The sequence below is a fragment of the Bos grunniens genome, chromosome 3 (genome assembly GCF_055505025.1).
Source record: "Bos grunniens cultivar Pamir isolate PY7600 chromosome 3, Bosgru_T2T1.0, whole genome shotgun sequence".
NCBI lineage: Eukaryota > Metazoa > Chordata > Mammalia > Artiodactyla > Bovidae > Bos > Bos grunniens.
This window is the reverse complement of record NC_141167.1, coordinates 10,794,864-10,813,479: the sequence shown is the minus strand read 5'-3', so window position 1 is coordinate 10,813,479 and position 18,616 is coordinate 10,794,864. Positions and strand designations below refer to the sequence as shown.

Below are 18,616 nucleotides of genomic sequence, written 5' to 3'. Positions count from 1 at the left end.
TTATACATTAGAAAGAATTCCTGTTTTACCAAGGAGACTGAGCCTGAGAGAACATGGCTTATCCAAAGTCTCTGAACTAGTAAATGGCAGAGCTGACACTCAGATACGAAACTTATTCCACATTTGGTGTTTTATCCAGTATATCTAGGTCTTCCCTAGTGGGTCAGCAGTAAGGAATCCACCTGCAATACAGGAGCTGCAGGAGACAAGTGTTCAATCCCTGGGTGAGAAGGATCCCCTGGAGGAGGGCATGGCAATCCACTTGAGTATTCTTGCCTGGAGAATCTCATTGGCAGAAAAGGCTGCTGGGCTACAGTCCACAGGGTTTCAAAGAAGTGGACATGACTGCAGCAACTTAGCAGGCATGCACACGTGCCACTGTATCTAAGATATTAATGACCTCTTACATTTTACTCAGGGAACATTTTTTTATGGTCTACTAAAGTGAAGAACTAAAGAGCCTCTTGATGAAAGTGAAAGAAAGGAGTGAGAAAGTTGGTTTAAAGCTCAACATTCAGAAAACTAAGATCATGGCATCTGGTCCCATCACTTCATGGCAAATAGATGGGGAAACAGTGGAAACAGTGTCAGACTTTATTTTTTTGGGCTCCAAAATCACTGCAGATGGTGACTGCAGCCATGAAATTAAAAGACACTTACTCCTTGGAAGCAAAGTTATGACCAACCTAGACAGCATATTAAAAAAGCAGAGACATTACTTTGCCAACAAAGATCTGCTTAGTCAAGGCTATGGTTTTCCCAGTGATCATGTATGGATGTGAAAGTTGGACTATAAAGAAAGCTGAGTGCTAAAGAATTGATGCTTTTGAACTGTGGTGTTGGAGAAGACTCTTGAGAGTCCCTTGGACTGCAAGGAGATCCAACCAGTCCATCCTAAAGGAGATCAGTCCTGGGTGTTCATTGGAAGGACTGATTTTGAAGCTGAAACTCCAATACTTTGGCCACCTCATGCGAAGAGCTGACTCACTGGAAAAGACCCTGATGCTGGGAAAGATTGAGGGTAGGAGGAGAAGGGGACAACAGGATGAGATGGTTGGATGGCATCACTGACTCAACGGACATGAGTTTGGGTAGGCTCCAGGAGTTGGTGGACAGGGAGGCCTGGCGTGCTGCAGTCCATGGGGTTGCAGAGTCAGACACGACTGAGCGACTGAACTGAACGCAAAATAAGATACAGACCTTCAGAATTCACTGGCTGGCCTGTGGTTAAAACTCTGGGCTTCCACTGCAGGGACCATGGATTCAATCCCTGATTAGGGAACTAAGATCTGGCATGCTGCACAGTGTCGCTGGCCCACACCCCGCTCTCCACCCCTCTAAAAAAGATACAGACCTTGCCTTTGAGAGGTAATGTTTAATATGGAATTATCTTTACCGTTGTGGAAGAAGAAAAAAAAAATATGATTTCAATGGTTCATACCAAGGAACCATTAGTAAATAATATATTGTTACCTTCAGGAAATAGGCTTTTTCCATATTAGACTCCACAGCTTTCTTTTGCTTTTATCCCATCTGGTAACTAGGACATTTCTGCATGTGTTTTCCTGGAAGCTTCACATGTCACTTTACTTACTAATTCTCATTTGCCACAAGGGTCATTCTGACTTTGATATTTTTGTATAAAATCAACTTCTGCTTCACATTTTCAATTGAAATTCCGAAATGCTGAGATACATGACTTTATCATCTTCTAATTACCTTGGTTATTTCCTTCATGATCTGGGCCTGGTACTCACTTCTTCTGTTAGTCGCTGATAGATCCCTGTTCTTTTCTCCTGCTCTGCTCTATGCCAACTAGTCCTACGTGTGTGCTCGGTCACTAAGTCGTGTCTAACTCTTTGCAGCCCCATAGGTTGTTGCTCGGAGAAGGCGATGGCACCCCACTCCAGTACTCTTGCCTGGAGAATCCCATGGACAGAGGAGCCTGGTAGGGTGCAGTCCATGGGGTTTCGAAGAGTCGGACACGACTGAGCGACTTCACTTTCACTTTTCACTTTCATGCACTGGAAAAGGAAATGGTAACCCATTCCAGTGCTCTTGCCTGGAGAATCCCAGGGACGGGGGAGCCTGGTGGGCTGCCGTCTGTGGGGTCGCACAGAGTTGGACACGACTGAAGCGACTTAGCAGCAGCAGCAGCAGCAGGTTGTAGCTCACCAGGCTCCTCTGCCCATAGGATTTTTCAGGCAAGAATACTGGAGTGGAGTGCCATTCCCTACTCCAGGGGATCTTCCTGACCCAGGGATCGTATCAACATCTTATGTGTCTCTTGCATTGGAAGACAGATTCTTTACTACTAGCGCCACCTGGGAAGCCCCAACCAGTCCTATAACATTTATTAATAATCATGGCTACCACCCAGGGAAATAGCGTAGGAATTATTTTAGTGAAATCAAATTGGGGAGGACTTCCGTGGAGGTCCAGTGGTTAAGAATCTGCCTACAGTGCAGGGGACATGGGTTCAATCTCTGGTCCAGGAAGATCCTACAGGCACAGAGACTAAGCACATGTGCCACAGCTACTGAGCCTGAACGCCTAGGCCTTGCTCCACAAGACAGGCCCCTGCAGCGAGCATCCTGAGCATCGCTACTAGAGAACAGCACCTGCTCACTGAAACTAAAGCCCTCGAGCAGCAACGAAGACCCAGTGAAGCCAAAATAAATAAATATTACCAAAAAAAAGTTTAAAAAGAGAAATCATATAGGTGAAATAACTTCATAACTATAAACTTATATAGTTTACTGAGTTATTTCACTTATAGTATTTCATTAAATCTTTACACTATAATTCTGGGAAGTAGCCTCAATAAACAAAGGCACTGGCACTCAAAGTGAATTAACCAAGGTCACAAAAATCAGTAAATGGCAGAACTGAGATTAAAATTTATGCTCTAATCTCTAGGCCAGTGTTTCTGTACATAAAAAATTATACTAACGAAAAGATTCCTTATCACGTGTACACAGCGTTATCTTTCAAGACTGAGTATGGATGTGAGGTAACCAAATGAAGAACTTTATCAGATTTCACAGTAAATCTCTCAGTCCAGTTTTGGCAAGTAGACTTATAAAAATCAAATGTGTTAAATGGTCCATCTCAGACAGGAATTGTTCTGGTTCCTGTTGCTGTGTAATAAATTACCCCAATCATTTTACTTCATCACAGCTTCATGTGTCAGGAATTTACGAAGGGCTTGACGACCATTTTTGCTTGGGATCTCATGCAATTGCAGTCAGTTGTTGACTGGTCTGCAGTCATCACAAAATTCTCTGGGCGTGACATTCAAGGTGACACTGACATGATTGCCAGATGCTGGTTATTGGCCAAGGGCTCAGCTGAGGCTGTTGACTGGAATGCCTACTCCTAGCTTCAGCACGACAGTCTCAGGGTAGACGTCTTTTTTTTTTTTTTTAATAAATTTATGTTGACTTCTTTATTGTCTTTTTAAAAACTTTTATTTTTGGCTATGCTGGATCCTTGTTGCTGCTTGGGCTTTTCTCTAGTTGTGGCATCTAGGCTTCTCATTGTAGTTGCTTCTGTTGTTGCAGAGCATGGGCTCTAGACACATGGGCTCCGTAGTTGAGGCTCCTGGGCTCTAGAGCACAGGTTCAATAGTTGTGGTGCACGGGCTTATATTCCATTCTATGGATAAAACAGAATTTGTTTATCCATTTATCGGTTGATGGATGCTTGGGTTGTTTCTGCTTTTGTGAATGGTGATGCTACGAACATTCACACACAAGTTTCTGTGTTAACATGTGTTTTCAGTTGAATATCTACCTAGGAGTGAGATTCCTCGGTTTTAAGGTAACTTTAACATTTTGAGGAACCACCAAACTTTTCCACAGAACCCACTTCCCACTAGCAGGTGTATGACAGTTTTAATTTCTCACCAACACTTGGCTGTTTTCAGTGTTTTGATTATGGCCCTTCTAGTGGGTATGATGGAGAAGGCAATGGCACCCCACTCCAGTACTTGTGCTTGCAGAATCCCAGGGACGGGGGAGCCTGGTGGGCTGCCATCTATGGGGTCGCACAGTGTCGGACATGACTGAAGCGACTTAGCAGCAGCAGTGGGTATGAAATGGAGCTTCACTGTGTTTTTTTTTGTTTTCGGCTACCCTGTGTTTTGACTGGAGAGTTTAAACCATTTAAAGTAATTACTGGTAAAGAAGGACTTACTTCTGTCGTTTTGCTATTTTCTGTATGCCTTATAGGTCTTCATCCCTCATTTCCTCCATTACTGGCTTCTTTTGTATTCTTTTTTTTGTAGTTAAACATTTAGATTCCTTTTCCTTTTTGGGGGGGTATATTCTCTCATTATTTTCTCCAATCTACATTTTCTGTTCTTCATTTCAATTATTATACATTTTTGTACCTAGTATTAAGTTTCCCTTTGTAACTCTTTATTCTTGCTTCATGCTTTTTTTTTTTTTTTTTTGACCTTCAGTTCATTATTTTTACTTTACAATATTGTATTGGTTTTGCCATACATCAACATGAATCCGCCATGGGTGTACACGTGTTTCCCATCCTGAACCCTGCTCCCACCTCCCTCCCCATACTATCCCTCTGGGTCATCTCAGTGCACCAGCCCCAAGCTTCCTGTATCCTGCATCGAACCTGGACTGGCGATTCGCTTCACATATGATACTATACATGTTTCAATGCCATTCTCCCAAATCATCCCATCCTCTCCCTCTCCCAGAGTCCAAAAGACTGTTCTATACATCAGTGTCTCTTTTGCTGTCTCGTATACAGGGTTATCGTTACCATCTTTCTAAATTCCATACATATGCGTTAGTATACTGTATTGGTGTTTTTCTTTCTGGCTTACTTGACTCTGTATAATAGGCTCCAGTTTCATCCACCTCATTAGAACTGATTCAAATGTATTCTTTTTACATGGCTCACTAACACTCCATTGTGCATAAGTACCACAGCTCTCTTATCCATTCGTCTGCTGATATCTAGGTTGCTTCCACGTCCTGGCTATTATAAACAGTGCTGCGATGAATATTGGGGTACACGTGTCTCTTTCAATTCTGGTTTCCTCAGTGTATATGCCCAGCAGTGGGATTGCTGGGTCGTATGGCAGTTCTATTTCGTTTTTTAAGGAATCTCCACACTGTTCTCCATAGTGGCTGTACTAGTTTGCATTCCCACCAACAGTGTAAGAGGGTTCCCTTTTCTCCACAACCTCTCCAGCATTTATTGCTTGTAGACTTTTGGATAGCAGCCATTCTGACTGGCATGAAATGGTACCTCATTGTGGTTTTGATTTGTATTTCTCTGATAATGAGTGATGTTGAGCATCTTTTCACATGTTTGTTAGCCATCTGTATGTCTTCTTTGGAGAAATGTCCATTTAGTTCTTTGGCCCGTTTTTTGATTGGTTCATTTATTTTTCTGGAATTGAGCTGCAGGAGTTGCTTGTGTATTTTTGAGATTGTCAGTTGCTTCATTTGCTATTATTTTCTCCCATTCTGAAGGCTGTCTTTTCACCTTGCTTATAGTTTCCTTTGTTGTGCAGAAGCTTTTAACTAGGTCCCACTTATTTTTGCTTTTATTTCCAATATTCTGGAAGTGGGTCATAGAGGATCCTGCTGTGATTTATGTTTTGCCTATGTTCTCCTCTAGGAATTTTATAGTTTCTGGTCTTACGTTTAGATCTTTAATCCATTTTATTTTTGTGTATGGTGTTAGAAAGTGTTGCTTCACGCTTTCAATTGACTTCCCAGGTGGCTTAGTGGTAAAAAGTCTACCTGCTAATGCAGAAGCCGGAGGGGCGTGTTCGATCCCTGCATTGGAAAGATCCCTTGGAGGAGGGCATGGCAACTTACTCCAGTATTCTTGCCTGAATAATCCCATGGCTAGTGGAACCTGCCAGGCTCCAGTCCATGGAATTGCAGAGTTGGACACGACTGAGCAACTGTGTGTGAATGCACAGATGTTTTCAATATTATCCCTTCTCTCCGTGAGGCTCCTGCTTATGTATGTTTAAACTTTTTGTTCTGTATATATTTTTCTCTTCTTCTTGTACTGTAATTTACTCAGTTTGTTGTATTTCTTCTTATGCTCAACTATGTAATCTTTTCCTGAGTTCCTATTTGTCTGGAACTATCAGCTCTGTTGGCTAGGTAATGGGCACCATGGAGAAAGGCAAAAAGCCAGGCTTGGTCATCTTCTATTTACCTTAGAGAGAACTCCTTGAAAATGAAACCAATATAGAGCAAAGAGTAAAGCTTAATGATAAAAAGGAGGAGCTGTGGTAACATTATTTTCATGGTTTCATGGTTTCCAGTTCTACCTGAATTCAGCTTCACAATCCACCGAAGTAATCTGTTTCCTTAAGCTAGTTTGAGTTGCTTCTGTCTCTTGATAATCAAAATAGCCTTCACTAGTTCAGCTGCCTTTATCATATACTAAATTTCATTATATATCTGGTCCAGTGAGCTATCTATTCCTACACAAATATCGTATTTTAAATTTAATTGCTTTGGATATGAGTTCTAGCAGTCTTTTTTTTTTTTTCCCCAAGAAAAGATTGTCTTTGGTTTCCCACACGTTCGTCTTTTTTAACCTCCTTAATTTCTTGTTTGGCTGCACTGGGCCTGCATTACTGTGCACGGGCCTCCTCCAGTTGTGAGCGGGGCTGCTCTCGAGTTGTGTGGTGCACTGGCTTCAGGAGTTGTGGGTCGTGGGTTCTGGGGCACAAGCGCAGCAGTTGTGGTACATGGGCTTAGCTGGTCCATGGCATGTGAAATTTTCCCAGAGCAGGGATCAAACCTCTGTCAGACTGACAGGCAGATTCTTAACCACTGGACTGCCAGGGAAGTCCTGCACTCATTTTCATGGAATGGTTATATACATCTTAATGTTCTTCAGAGAAACAGAACTAATACACACGCACATTTTTCGGGGCAGAGGGGCATACTTTTGATTGAAAAGGAAAAGTTTCCACATATTTGGAAGAAAACAAAATATGGTTATAACTGCTATTAAGGAAGAACTGAGCAGGCACCAGTACAAGGTAATTAAACAAGATGGATGTAAAAGCATAAGTCTATTTGAGGCAGGAAAGTGGGTAGTCCATGGAGTTGATATAGACTTCTTCAAGGGACATATTGGTAGAAACCCAGGTGGAGTCAAATAAGAGAACGAGAGGGCTTTTTGGTTTTCTATGCATATATAAATTTAAACATGCACGTTGGAGACCTTTCAGGGTGCTGCTTCTCCTGACGATTCTTGTAATGTCACTGTAATTAATAAATCAGATAACTTTTTCTGGGCTCCAAAATCACTGCAGATAGTGACTGCAGCCATGAAATTAAAAGACGCTTGCTCCTTGGAAGAAAAGCTATGACCAACCTAGACAGCATATTACAAAGCAGAGACATAACTTTGCTGACAAAGGTCTGTCTAGTCAACGCTATTGCTTTTCCAGTAGTCGTGTATGGATGTGAGAGTTGGGCCATAAAGAAAGCTGAGCACTGAAGAATTGATGCTTTTGAACTGTGGTGTTGGAGAAGGCTCTTGAGACTCCCTTGGACTGCAAGGAGATCCAACCAGTCCATCCTAAAGGAAATCAGACCTGAATACTCACTGGAAGGACTGATGCTGAAGCTGAAACTCCAATACTCTGGCCACCTGATGTGAAGAGCTGACTCATTTGAAAAAACCCTGATGCTGGGAAAGATTGAAGGCAAGAGGAGAAAGGGATGACAGAGGATGAGATGGTAGGACGGCATCACCAACTCGGTGGACATGAATTTGGGCAAGCTCTGGGAGTTGGTGATGGACAGGGAAGCCTGGCGTGCTGCAGTTCATGGGGTCACAGAGTCGGATATGACTGAACAAATGAACTGATAATGTTATATGTACTACTGTCTAGGTCTTCACCTACCTACTATTAAATATATTACCAACAATTTATTGTTAACAGAAAATATCTTTTGTTCTAATTTTACCAAAGTTTTTAAAATCAGGCACAAAAGTTAAAGCTTTAGCAATGCTATGGTATTTGATATCATTTTCTTAATTTGATATATTATTCTGTTGCATTTCATAAACAAATAAATATGAAATATGAAATTTCATTTCATAAATAAATTTCCTAGTATTAAAACACCTTTACATTCCTGGCATGAATTCCAATGGGAAATAGTTCATCATTTAGTAACATTCTTACAATAGAAAATGTCACATGTAAAAACTGAGTTAACAATACAATGAATCCCTACATACCCATCATCTAGACTCAACAACTATGAAATCATGGCCAATTTTTTATCTTGATCCTCACATATTCCCTCTACTTCTATGATTATTTTAAAGCCCCAGATTACATGTTGGTAATTTCATGACTAACAGCTTAAGTATTTTTCTCTAAAAGTGACTTTTTAAAAAACACATAACCACAATATCATTATAAATATCCGTTTTTTTCACAGTTGCTTAAAGATCTAAACATGGTCTACACAATTTGTTGATATATGACTCCTCCTTCTAAAATAACAGCTTTTACTCAGCCATTAAAAAGAATACATTTGAATCAGTTCTAATGAGGTGGATGAAACTGGAGCCTATTATACAGAGTGAAGGAAGCCAGAAGGAAAAACACCAATACAGTATACTAACGCATATATATGGAATTTAGAAAGATGGTAACGATAACCCTGTATACGAGACAGCAAAAGAGACACTGATGTATAGAACAGTCTTATGGACTCTGTGGGAGAGGGAGACGGTGGGAAGATTTGGGAGAATGGCATTGAAACATGTAAAATATCATGTATGAAACGAGATGCCAGTCCAGGTTCAATGCACGATACTGGATGCTTGGGGCTGGTGCACTGGGACAACCCAGAGGGATGGTATGGGGAGGGAGGAGGGAGGAGGGTTCAGGATGGGGAACACATGTATACCTGTGGTGGATTCATTTTGATATTTGGCAAAAAAAGAAAAAAAAAAAAACATGATCCCCCCAGAAAAAAAAAAATAAAATAACAGCTTTATCGAAATATAATTCATGTATCATAAAATTCTCAAGAAATATTTCTCTTTGTCTACACTGGGCCTTCGTTGCTGCACTTGGGCTTTCTCCAGTTGCGGTGGTTGGGGCTACTCTAGTTGTGGCGTGTGGGCTTCTTAACTGCCGTGGCTTCTCTTGTTGCAGAGCCGGGCCCTAGCACCCGGGTTTTAGCAGCTGCGGCTCATGTGCTCTAGAGTGAGGGCTCAGCAGTTGTGGTGCGCGGGCTTAGCTGCCCCGCAGCATGTGGGATCTTCCTAGGCCAGGAATTTAATTGTGTCCCCTTTATAATCACTGGACCACCAGGGAAGTCCCTAAATCCCCTCATTTTAAAGTGTACAATTCAGTGACATTACCCCCAGGACTGTAATACAAAAAATTTTTTTTCAGTTAAACATGTATCCTTTTTCAAATCCTACTGCTCTTTTAGAGGATCCTCTGCCATTTTTTTCCTTGTTAGTTTTTGTTAGAAGTGTTTATCCTGTGCAGTTTCCCAGGATTTGGACTTTGCTGGTTAATCCCATTGATGTTTAATATGCTCCTCTGACCCCCTACATTTCCAGTAAACAAGCAGTTAGATCTAGGGTTTTGACAAGACTCCAGATTGAATTATTTGGCAAGATTCATAGCTAGTGTTATATCAGGGAACATCCAGTCAGGCGACTGGAACCACATGAGTTATTTGAACTATATGACTAGAAAGGCTAAAGAGCACCAAGAAGGTATTAAGCAGCAGCAACTGCAAAGCTACTAGGACTGGGAGAGGGGAAAAAAAAAAAAAAAAAGAGTTGAAATTAATACTTAGCAGCCTGATAGAGTCCTATGGAACAGAAATTCAGATACCTGAGGATGCCTTTCTTAGCTAGTGCTAGTATCAATTAGGAAGTACACAATGTCTGACTGTATTACTGGTATTAGCATAGGTAATCATTAAGGTAATATTCTCATCTTACTCATTCAATACTTGCAAAGCTTTATCACCTCTTACATTAATGCCTCTCCTATTAATCTGGTTATCTGAACCTTATTCTAATAGATTCCTCATGTAGGGTTCATGGAAATCATGAGTTAGAACACTATTGTTCTAACTATTGATGACAACCTGTGGCTTTCTATGCTTGAAAGTCCATTTGGTTGGATATAAAATCCTGTTTGGGAACTTCCCTGGTTGTCCCGTGGTTAAGATCCTGTGCTTCTAATGCAGTGGTGCGTGATTGATCCCTGGTCAGGAAACGAAGATCTCGCATGGTGTGACCCCCCCCTAAAAAAAGAAAAATCCTAAGTTCATGTTACTTCATTATCTTTTAACATAGTGTCACTATCAAAAAGTATGAACATGATCAGATTTATCTTCCCTATAAGTGACTTCCTCCTTGCTTTTGTTGGAGGGCCCGGACTCCCAGGGACTTTTTCTTTTAAAAAACCCTTTCAAAATTGTTTCATTCTTTTTTTTAGGCCATGACTCAGTACTGACTATTCTGGGTCAATGTTCCTAGGTATACAGTGTGTCTTTCTAATATATAAAGTATTTCTAATTTCAAGCAAGTTCTCTTGATTCAGTGTATCAGCCAGAGTTCAGTCAGAACAGAAGCCATACTAGTTATCTGAACAGAATATAAAAACATACTAAGTATAAATAGGTTACTGAAGGGATAAAAAAAGAACATCAAGATATCATGGTGGTGGTTTTTTAGTAGCTAAGTTGTGTCTGATTCTTTTGCAACCCCGTGGACTGTAGCCCACCAGGCTCCTCTGTCTATGGAATTCTCCAGGTAAGAATACTGGAGTGGGTTGCCATTTCCTTCTCCAGGGGATTTTCCCAACACAGGTACTGAATCTGTGTCCCCTGCTTGGCAGGCAAATTCTTTACCACTGAGCCACAAGGGAAACCCAAGGAGAGAGCACCTAATATCCTGAAATGAGAGAACAAAGAAAGGAGAGGAATTAGAACAGCCTCGTGGAGCTGAAAGTTAAGACAATGAGGAGGGATGATGCTTGTGCTGGTCTCTGAGCTTTGACCTAAGACCAAGATCCCTGAAAAGGGGCCGCTTGTATCTCTGACAGTAGGCATGATGAAAGCGCTTCAGGTGTTATAAAAACTGCAACCTGATTCAGCTGAGGCTAGGGAACGAAGTGCTGGATGTAATAGCACTGGCTGGAATAATGCTCACAAGAATCACAAGCAGATATAAAGCCCACAGAAGGTAGACAGGATGGAACATAATCCTGTTTCCTTCAGACCTGCATTCTCCCTCTAGTGACCCCCTACTGGCAGAGGCTAATATAAATACAGCTAGAACAGAAATGGGGTCAGAGAGTCCCGTATTTTGGATATGACTGAAATGACTGAGCAGGCACTTACTCAGAGGAGAAACGTGCAGTGTTCCAGCTTCGTCACCACAAGACTGAGGATAGAAGGGTGGCTGTAGAGACAACAGCATAATAACCTGCACCAAGTTTTTAGTATTTGCTCTTGTCCATTGCTCTGGATTTCTTCACAGACTTCTTTTTTAATGGATATCAGGTTTTCAATGAGGTGTCACTCTTCTCTATTTAAAACACTTTCCTTCTTTCCAGTTCCATCTATTTCTCTTAGGAATTATCAATTGTTTATTCACTTTTTTGAGTTCCTTTTAGTTTTCACTTTGACTTTTATTCCTTTTAACTTCTAATATTTTCCTGAATTCTTTGCATTTATTTTTACACCTTTTATCCACTCATCTGAGCATTTCTAATTCTAGTTTACACTGTTCTTTTACAATATTACCATTTAACCTTGGTTTGAAACAGCAGATTGTTTTGTAAGGATTTAGTTTTATATTCTCATAATTTTCTATCATATTCCACAATTCCACTGATCAGTTTTAAATATTTTTAAAAGGGACAAAATAACTTTTCTATCCTTGAGGTTCATGAAATGTATTAGTTTCACAAAGTGACTAAAATAAATGACCTAGTTCTGACAGCTGCTTCGTTTCTCCCCCACTTCACTCTGTTCTTTCCTTTGCCCCTATTGTCCATTCCTGCTGAAACTGGTGTCCAGAGCCAGCAGTTTCTCCTTAAAAAGGTTGTTTTGGAAGAAAGCTTACATTTGTTAGTTTCAAGACAAGTGTGGAGTTTAGCAATCCTCTTAAACACCTGCATATTAGCAGCTGCAGGAATCTTCACTTTTGTGGCTGCTTTGAAACTGGCCTGCCACACTTTCCTGTGGCAATGTTTTGGGAGACACCCTTTTCTCAAGGCCATCAGATGTCCCATTGTTTTTTGTCCATGACCTTCCACACAGATAGCTGGCACTACTCAGGTTTTATAGCTGCTTTTGAGTTTGTCACTATCTGGTCTTATTTTGGGATTGTGGGGATACCGTGTCACCAAGACTTGCTACAGATGCCATGCATAGATTTTTGCTTTTATGAAGGAAGCTGGGAGATTAAGAGAATGCAGCTATTTCTGTCATCTTCTATTCTTCAATGTACTCCTGGTAGTGGATTTTTTATTTAGAACATCTGTGATAATAATTTATATAAAAGGTAGTAGAACATAGTGATTAGAAGCATGAGTTTTGGAGTCACGTTGTCTTGGTACAAATCCTAGATTCACCCAACATTTACTAATTATGTGATCATTAACTTCTATGACTTCAGTTTCTTCCATAAAACGACTGGTTGTGAGAAGTGAAATAACAACAAGCACTGAGAAAAGTACTAAGGTTATATAGTAAATATTCAACAAAGAAAGTGCTTGTTTTTTTCTCCTTGGCTGCACTGCAGAGACTATGGGATTTTACTTCCCCAACCAGGGATTGAACCTGGATCCGCAGCAGCAAAAGTGCCGAGTGCTAACTACTGAACAACCAGGGAATTACCAAGAATCCCATTTTAATTATTGTAGTTCTCATTTTCCTTTTTCAGTTCTAAATTTTGTATTACTGACTTTAGAGTACTAAAAAGTAATATAACATTTGGAAAAAAACACCCAAGCTCTTGAAATCACAAATGCAAACTGCTAGAAAATAACAAAAATGAGACAAACACATAGTAGGCAAAGGTGACTTCAGAGGAAAGGTCACAGCGTTAAGCACGTTCATACAAAACAGAAAGAAATGAAAACGTATGCAATAAGCATGGAATATGAAAGATTAACTCCCTTCTATTAAAGTAGAAATCAATGGATTTTTTTTTAAAGAGTAAAGTGACAATATTAAATGTTGGCAAGGATGTGGAACAACAGATACAGGTATTATGGGTGGGAGTAGAAAAGTGGTTCAACTAGGCGTCTAACGCACAGTCTTGACCCATCAAGTCCACTTCAAAGTAAGTACCTTAGAACAGACCTTCCCAGCTTGTGGGCCACGTAAGAGAGAGCTGGACCACAAAGAAGGCAGAGTGCCCAACAACTGATGCTTTTTTTTTTTTTTGTATTTTCCAATTTTATTTTATGTGGTGAGATCCCCTCCAAAGAACACTTTCTTGCTTTTATCATTTTTTTTAAAATTTTATTTTATTTTTAAACTTTACATAATTGTATTAGTTTTGCCAAATATCAAAATGAATCCACCACAGGTATACATGTGTTCCCCATCCTGAACCCTCCTCAACTGATGCTTTAGAACTGTGGTGCTGGAGAAGACTTTTGGGAATCTCTTGGACAGCAAGGAGATCAAACCTAGTCAATCTTAAAGGAAATCAGCCCTGAATATTCATTGGAAGGACTGATGCTGAAGCTCCAACACTTTGGCCACCTGATGTGAACAGCTGACTCATTGAAGATTCAGACACAACTTGGCAACTGAACAACCTAAGTGGCCTCAGCCCTTTCAAAGCCTCATCTTTTATCTTATGCAGCATAAAAATATTCTTTTCTGTATTATCATCTATCTATATGAGTTGCTAAGCAACCTCTTCTAACATCTTTGATTTCCACATGAGAAAGGTGAGTTTCACCAGAGTCAAGGCCTTATTTTATTCTCTGCTGGATCTCTGCCAGCTAGAATAGTGTCTGGCGTATCATACATGCTGAAAAAATATTTGCTGGATGTACAAGTGTATACCACATACACAAAGGATCACTGCAGTATTATAAAAATACAGAATCAGATGATATAAAATGCCTATTTAAATAAAGGATGAACATGTATATTCATATAATGGAATGGGGAAGGGGACAACAGAGGATGAGATTGGCATCATCCATTGGTTTGATGGCATCACTGATTCCATGGACATGAGTTTGAGCAAACTCCAGGAGATGGTGAAGGACACGGAAACCTGGCCTGCTGCAGTCCATGGACTGCACAGTCAGACACGACTGAGCCACTGAACAAAAACAAATTCAGCAGTTAGAATGTATCAACTAGAAATCCATGTATAAATCTCAAAGTGAAAAAGGCAAACTGCAGAAAGATAAGTAGAATATGACTTAAAGTTTTACATAAAGTTTACAATCAGGTGGAGCAAGGCTATGTATTAAAGTATAAAATCATATATGCATGGAATGATGCACACCAAGTGTAAAGACAGAAAAAGAGTTCTATCAGAATTATTTCAAAAAACAGTCACATTCTCATAAAGTAGATTAGGAATTCCTACTGTCATCCAGCTATGTGTCAACCAAAACCACAGCAAAATTTAGTTTTAATGTTTAAATGTGAGATTTCACAGAAAAGGAAATTCAAATGTGATTTAATATGATCCCTATCAAATTACCAATAGCATTTTTCACAGAACTAGAACAAAAAATTTCACAATTCATATGGAAACACAAAAGACCTTGAATAGCCAAAACAGTCTTGAGAAAGAAGAGTGGAGCCGGAGGAATCAACCTTCCTGACTTCAGATTATACTACAAAGCTACAGTCATCAAGACAGTATGGTACTGGCACAAAAACAGAAAGACTGACCAATGGAACAAGACAGAAAGCCCAGAAATAAACCCATGCGCCTATGGGTACCTTATTTTTGACAAAGAAGGCAAGAATATACAATGGGGCAAAGACAGCCTCTTCAATAAATGGTCTGGGAAAACCGAACAGCTATGTGCAAAAGAATGAAATCAGAATACTTCCTAACACCACACACAATGATAAACTCAAAATGGATTAAAGACATAAATATAAGACCAGAAACTATAACAACTCTTTTAAGTGAAAACAAAAAACTCCACTGAGATTTCATCTCCACAGAGATTAGTATCAGTCAGTTTAGTTCAGTCGTGTCTGATTCTTTGTGACCCCATGGACTACAGCACACCAGGCTTCCCTGTTCATCACCAACTCGCACAGTTTACTCAAACTCATGTCCATTGAGTTGGTGATGCCATCCAACCACCTCATTCTCTGTTGTCCCCTTCTCCTCCTGCCTTCAGTCTTTGCCAGCATCACGGTCTTTTCCAAAGTCAGTTCTTTGCAACAGGTGGTCAACATACCATTATTCAAATAACACTTTGCAATGATCAAAATGTTTATTAATAATTAATAAAGATTTGAGGAAATAGGCACTCTCACATTGTTGGTGGGACTATAAGATGATACAATCCTTATAGAAAGCAATTTGCCAATATCTATGAAAAATAAAAATGTGTAAATCTTCTGACCTAATAGTTCCAGTTTAAAATTTTATTTTATAGCAACATGACCTATGTACAAGGTTATTAAATGCAGCGATATCTGCAACTGAAATAGACTGGAAAGAAAATGTTTATCAGTAGGGACTGCTCCAATATATTTTGGTACATCCATACAATTAAATCTTATGTGGTTATTAAAAAAAGACTCTAAAACTCTATGTATTGATATACAGAACATGACAAAAATGTCATGTTAAAGGAAAAAGGCAAGCTGAAGAACAGTGTGTACAGTACATTTATGACTAAGTATCTCCAGAAGGATATTTAAGAGAAACAGAGAATACTTGTGGGAGGGGGAAATGAGTATTTAAAAAGGGATGGAGACTTTTCACTATGTATCATTCTATGTCATGAATTTTGAACCGATAAATGCTACATGTTCTGATGAAAAACCTTTTTTCTTAAAAAGACACACATTTGAAATAAAAACTATAATATACAACAGAAATAAAAATTCTTTCAGGTGAATGCAAGCTAGCAAGTACTATATTTCTTTCACCTGAAGGATAAACTTTTCCACAATTCCATTGAGCCTTTCAGGTTCCATCAGTTTATCTACCAATTCCTGCTCAACGGCCATTAGGGCTAAGCCACTAAGCTTTTCTTGTCCCCTGGTACGACATAAATATGTTTTAAGACGAGAAAGTGTAGAAAATGAGTTTTCAGCACTTGCTGAAGTAACTGGCCAAGACAAAGCAATATATAATAGCTTTGATATGCAAGGAATATTATTGTGAAGACCATGCTGAATAAATAAATGGCCAAGATTGCTGAAGTTGATAAAATCATATTCCAGGACAAAGTTGAGCTTTGCATAGTGCCGATAAAATCTAAGTTCTGGGATGATGTCTGCATCAAATTTATAAAATTCTTGGACATCTTTGGCTGTTGCTTCATTTAAGGGTTCATTCCATTTAAGTAACAGTTCTGAAATTTGCTTCATTTTACAATAATCAAACTCTAAAAAACACAATTTTAAATTTTGCAATACAGTATCCAAGCCTTGGTAATAAATATTAACTTTGTATTGTTCTTCTGTTGAGGTAGGAAAAAACATACTGTCTGAATTGCCAGGATCTATAATTTTCTGAATTTTTCTTCTTTTTTGAAATGAAGGTCTTTCAACTTCAAAACCTTTACAGGTTATTTTTTGACATATTTCCTCTGCTCCATCCCAGATAGCTTTGAAATAAGTATCATTTCTTTCAGATGATAAACACTCCAAAATTGCTTCTATTTTTGAAGACAAAGAAAAAATGTCTATTGTTTCACTTTGAAACTCTTTGGAAAGAATTCCTGTAACACTTAGTATTCGATAAAGAAATTTCAAACAAAAGATAAATTCAAATTTAGAAACCAATGCCAACAAATCACTCAATTCATCAGCTAAACTTGTGTTTGAAGAATGGTTTGATAGAACTTCCAGCGTTTCAATGATTTCTGGAAGACCCTCAATCACAGACAGTAATGTATTATCATGGACTGTCCAACACGGTTGTGATATGTGTTTCTTGCATGTTTTGCTTTGACTCAGCTTATAAATGTTTTGAAAATTTACCGACATTTCCCCATGAATAGTGTTGAACAAAGAACTGAGAGTATTTAGAGCACTTCGGAGCTCTTTTACTTCTTTACAAAACCTAATCACTGCTAAATCCAAACAATGTGTGTAACAATGCAGGTATAAAGCTCTTGGCTCTTCCTTCTTAAATTCTGCTGCAATTTTTTTAAATTTTCCCTTCCAATTACTGGTGCTATCATAGGCCTGGCCTCGTATTTTATTCAAATCAACTCCAATTTGCTGCAGGTAAGCTTTGATACTCCTGTGTAAGCTGGTCCCAGTCATCTCTTCAACATCTATGAAACCCAAAAATCTTTCTTTAATTAACACAGCCTTTGATGTCTTCTGTGGGTATCTCACACAAACTGAGAACTGTCCTTTAGTGGCACCATCAGTGGTCTCATCACATATTACTGAAAAAGCTGAGGAGACATTGATCTCATTTACAATATCTTGCAATATTTCAGTCTTTATTATTTCAATAATATCATTTTGAATCTGTGTACTATTATAGAAGTCAACTTGTGAATTCATAAGTCGAAATATTTCTTCTCCTTTATCTTTTGCTCGGATTTCTAACAATTCTAAAAAATTGCCTTTATTCACAGACGAAATAGACTGGTCATTTCCTTTTAAGAATAAACATTGCTTCCCAAGAAATAAAATATTTTCAATTATAAGCTTTAGGTACTTTTTATTTCCTTCAATCTGTTTTGACTGATTAGATAAAGTGTCATTAACAGCTTCATCACAAAATTGGTATTCTCTCCAAAACTGCAATGACTTCAAATGCATTTCACTTTTTTCATGCTTTCTGAATTTTTCCATAGTTTTTTTCCAATGGGAAATTCCTTGCGCTCTAAGTGACTCTCTTCCATAGTTAAATTTTTTCTGGCAGAACAACTGGCATGAATAACAAAATATTACATCCTTTTTAATACTGTTTTCTAATCGTTGAAAATAAGATTTTTTAATACTTCGTGATTTACCTTTAACTTTTTGTATTTTGGATGTAAATTTTGGGTGACGTAGTCTGTCACTTTTTTTCATGGATTTCATATTGTTTGTAGCATTTTGGTTTAACATATGACCTTTTTGTTCTTCTGTATTTAAGGCAACCGTATGCTGACTGACTACAGATGACGGTGGTGAAAGGCTTGGCTGCTGCACACTATTACTTGATTCACTGGGTGAAATCTTGGGAGAAAAAGACAACATTTGTTTGAACAGTTTTCAAACAGTCAATTAAAGAGGGAAACATTAACAATTATTATAACTCAGTATTCTCATTAATAATTTCAAGTCAGACTTGAGATCTAGGAATCTGAATGTGAATACCAAAACGTGTTTATTGCTCTATGTTTTTGAGCTCCAGGATCAAAACA

General features: G+C 38.9%; 1 protein-coding gene across 24 annotated transcripts in view; it reads right to left on the bottom strand.

Moving 5' to 3' along the window:
• Window positions 1–13,519: 13,519 nt before the first annotated feature.
• Window positions 13,520–18,616, bottom strand: part of ZMYM1 (zinc finger MYM-type containing 1) — a 28,407-nt gene continuing 23,310 nt past the window's right edge. For 19 of the 24 annotated variants that reach the window (XM_086378509.1, XM_086378538.1, XM_086378590.1 and 16 more), the window contains one exon: window positions 13,520–18,428. In XM_086378509.1, the coding sequence (XP_086234635.1) occupies window positions 16,155–18,428 (2,274 nt within the window). In that variant the 3' untranslated portion in view covers window positions 13,520–16,154. The remainder of the gene's footprint in view (window positions 18,429–18,616) is intronic. The other 5 variants (XM_086378640.1, XM_086378655.1, XM_086378646.1 and 2 more) reach the window with 2 other exon arrangements.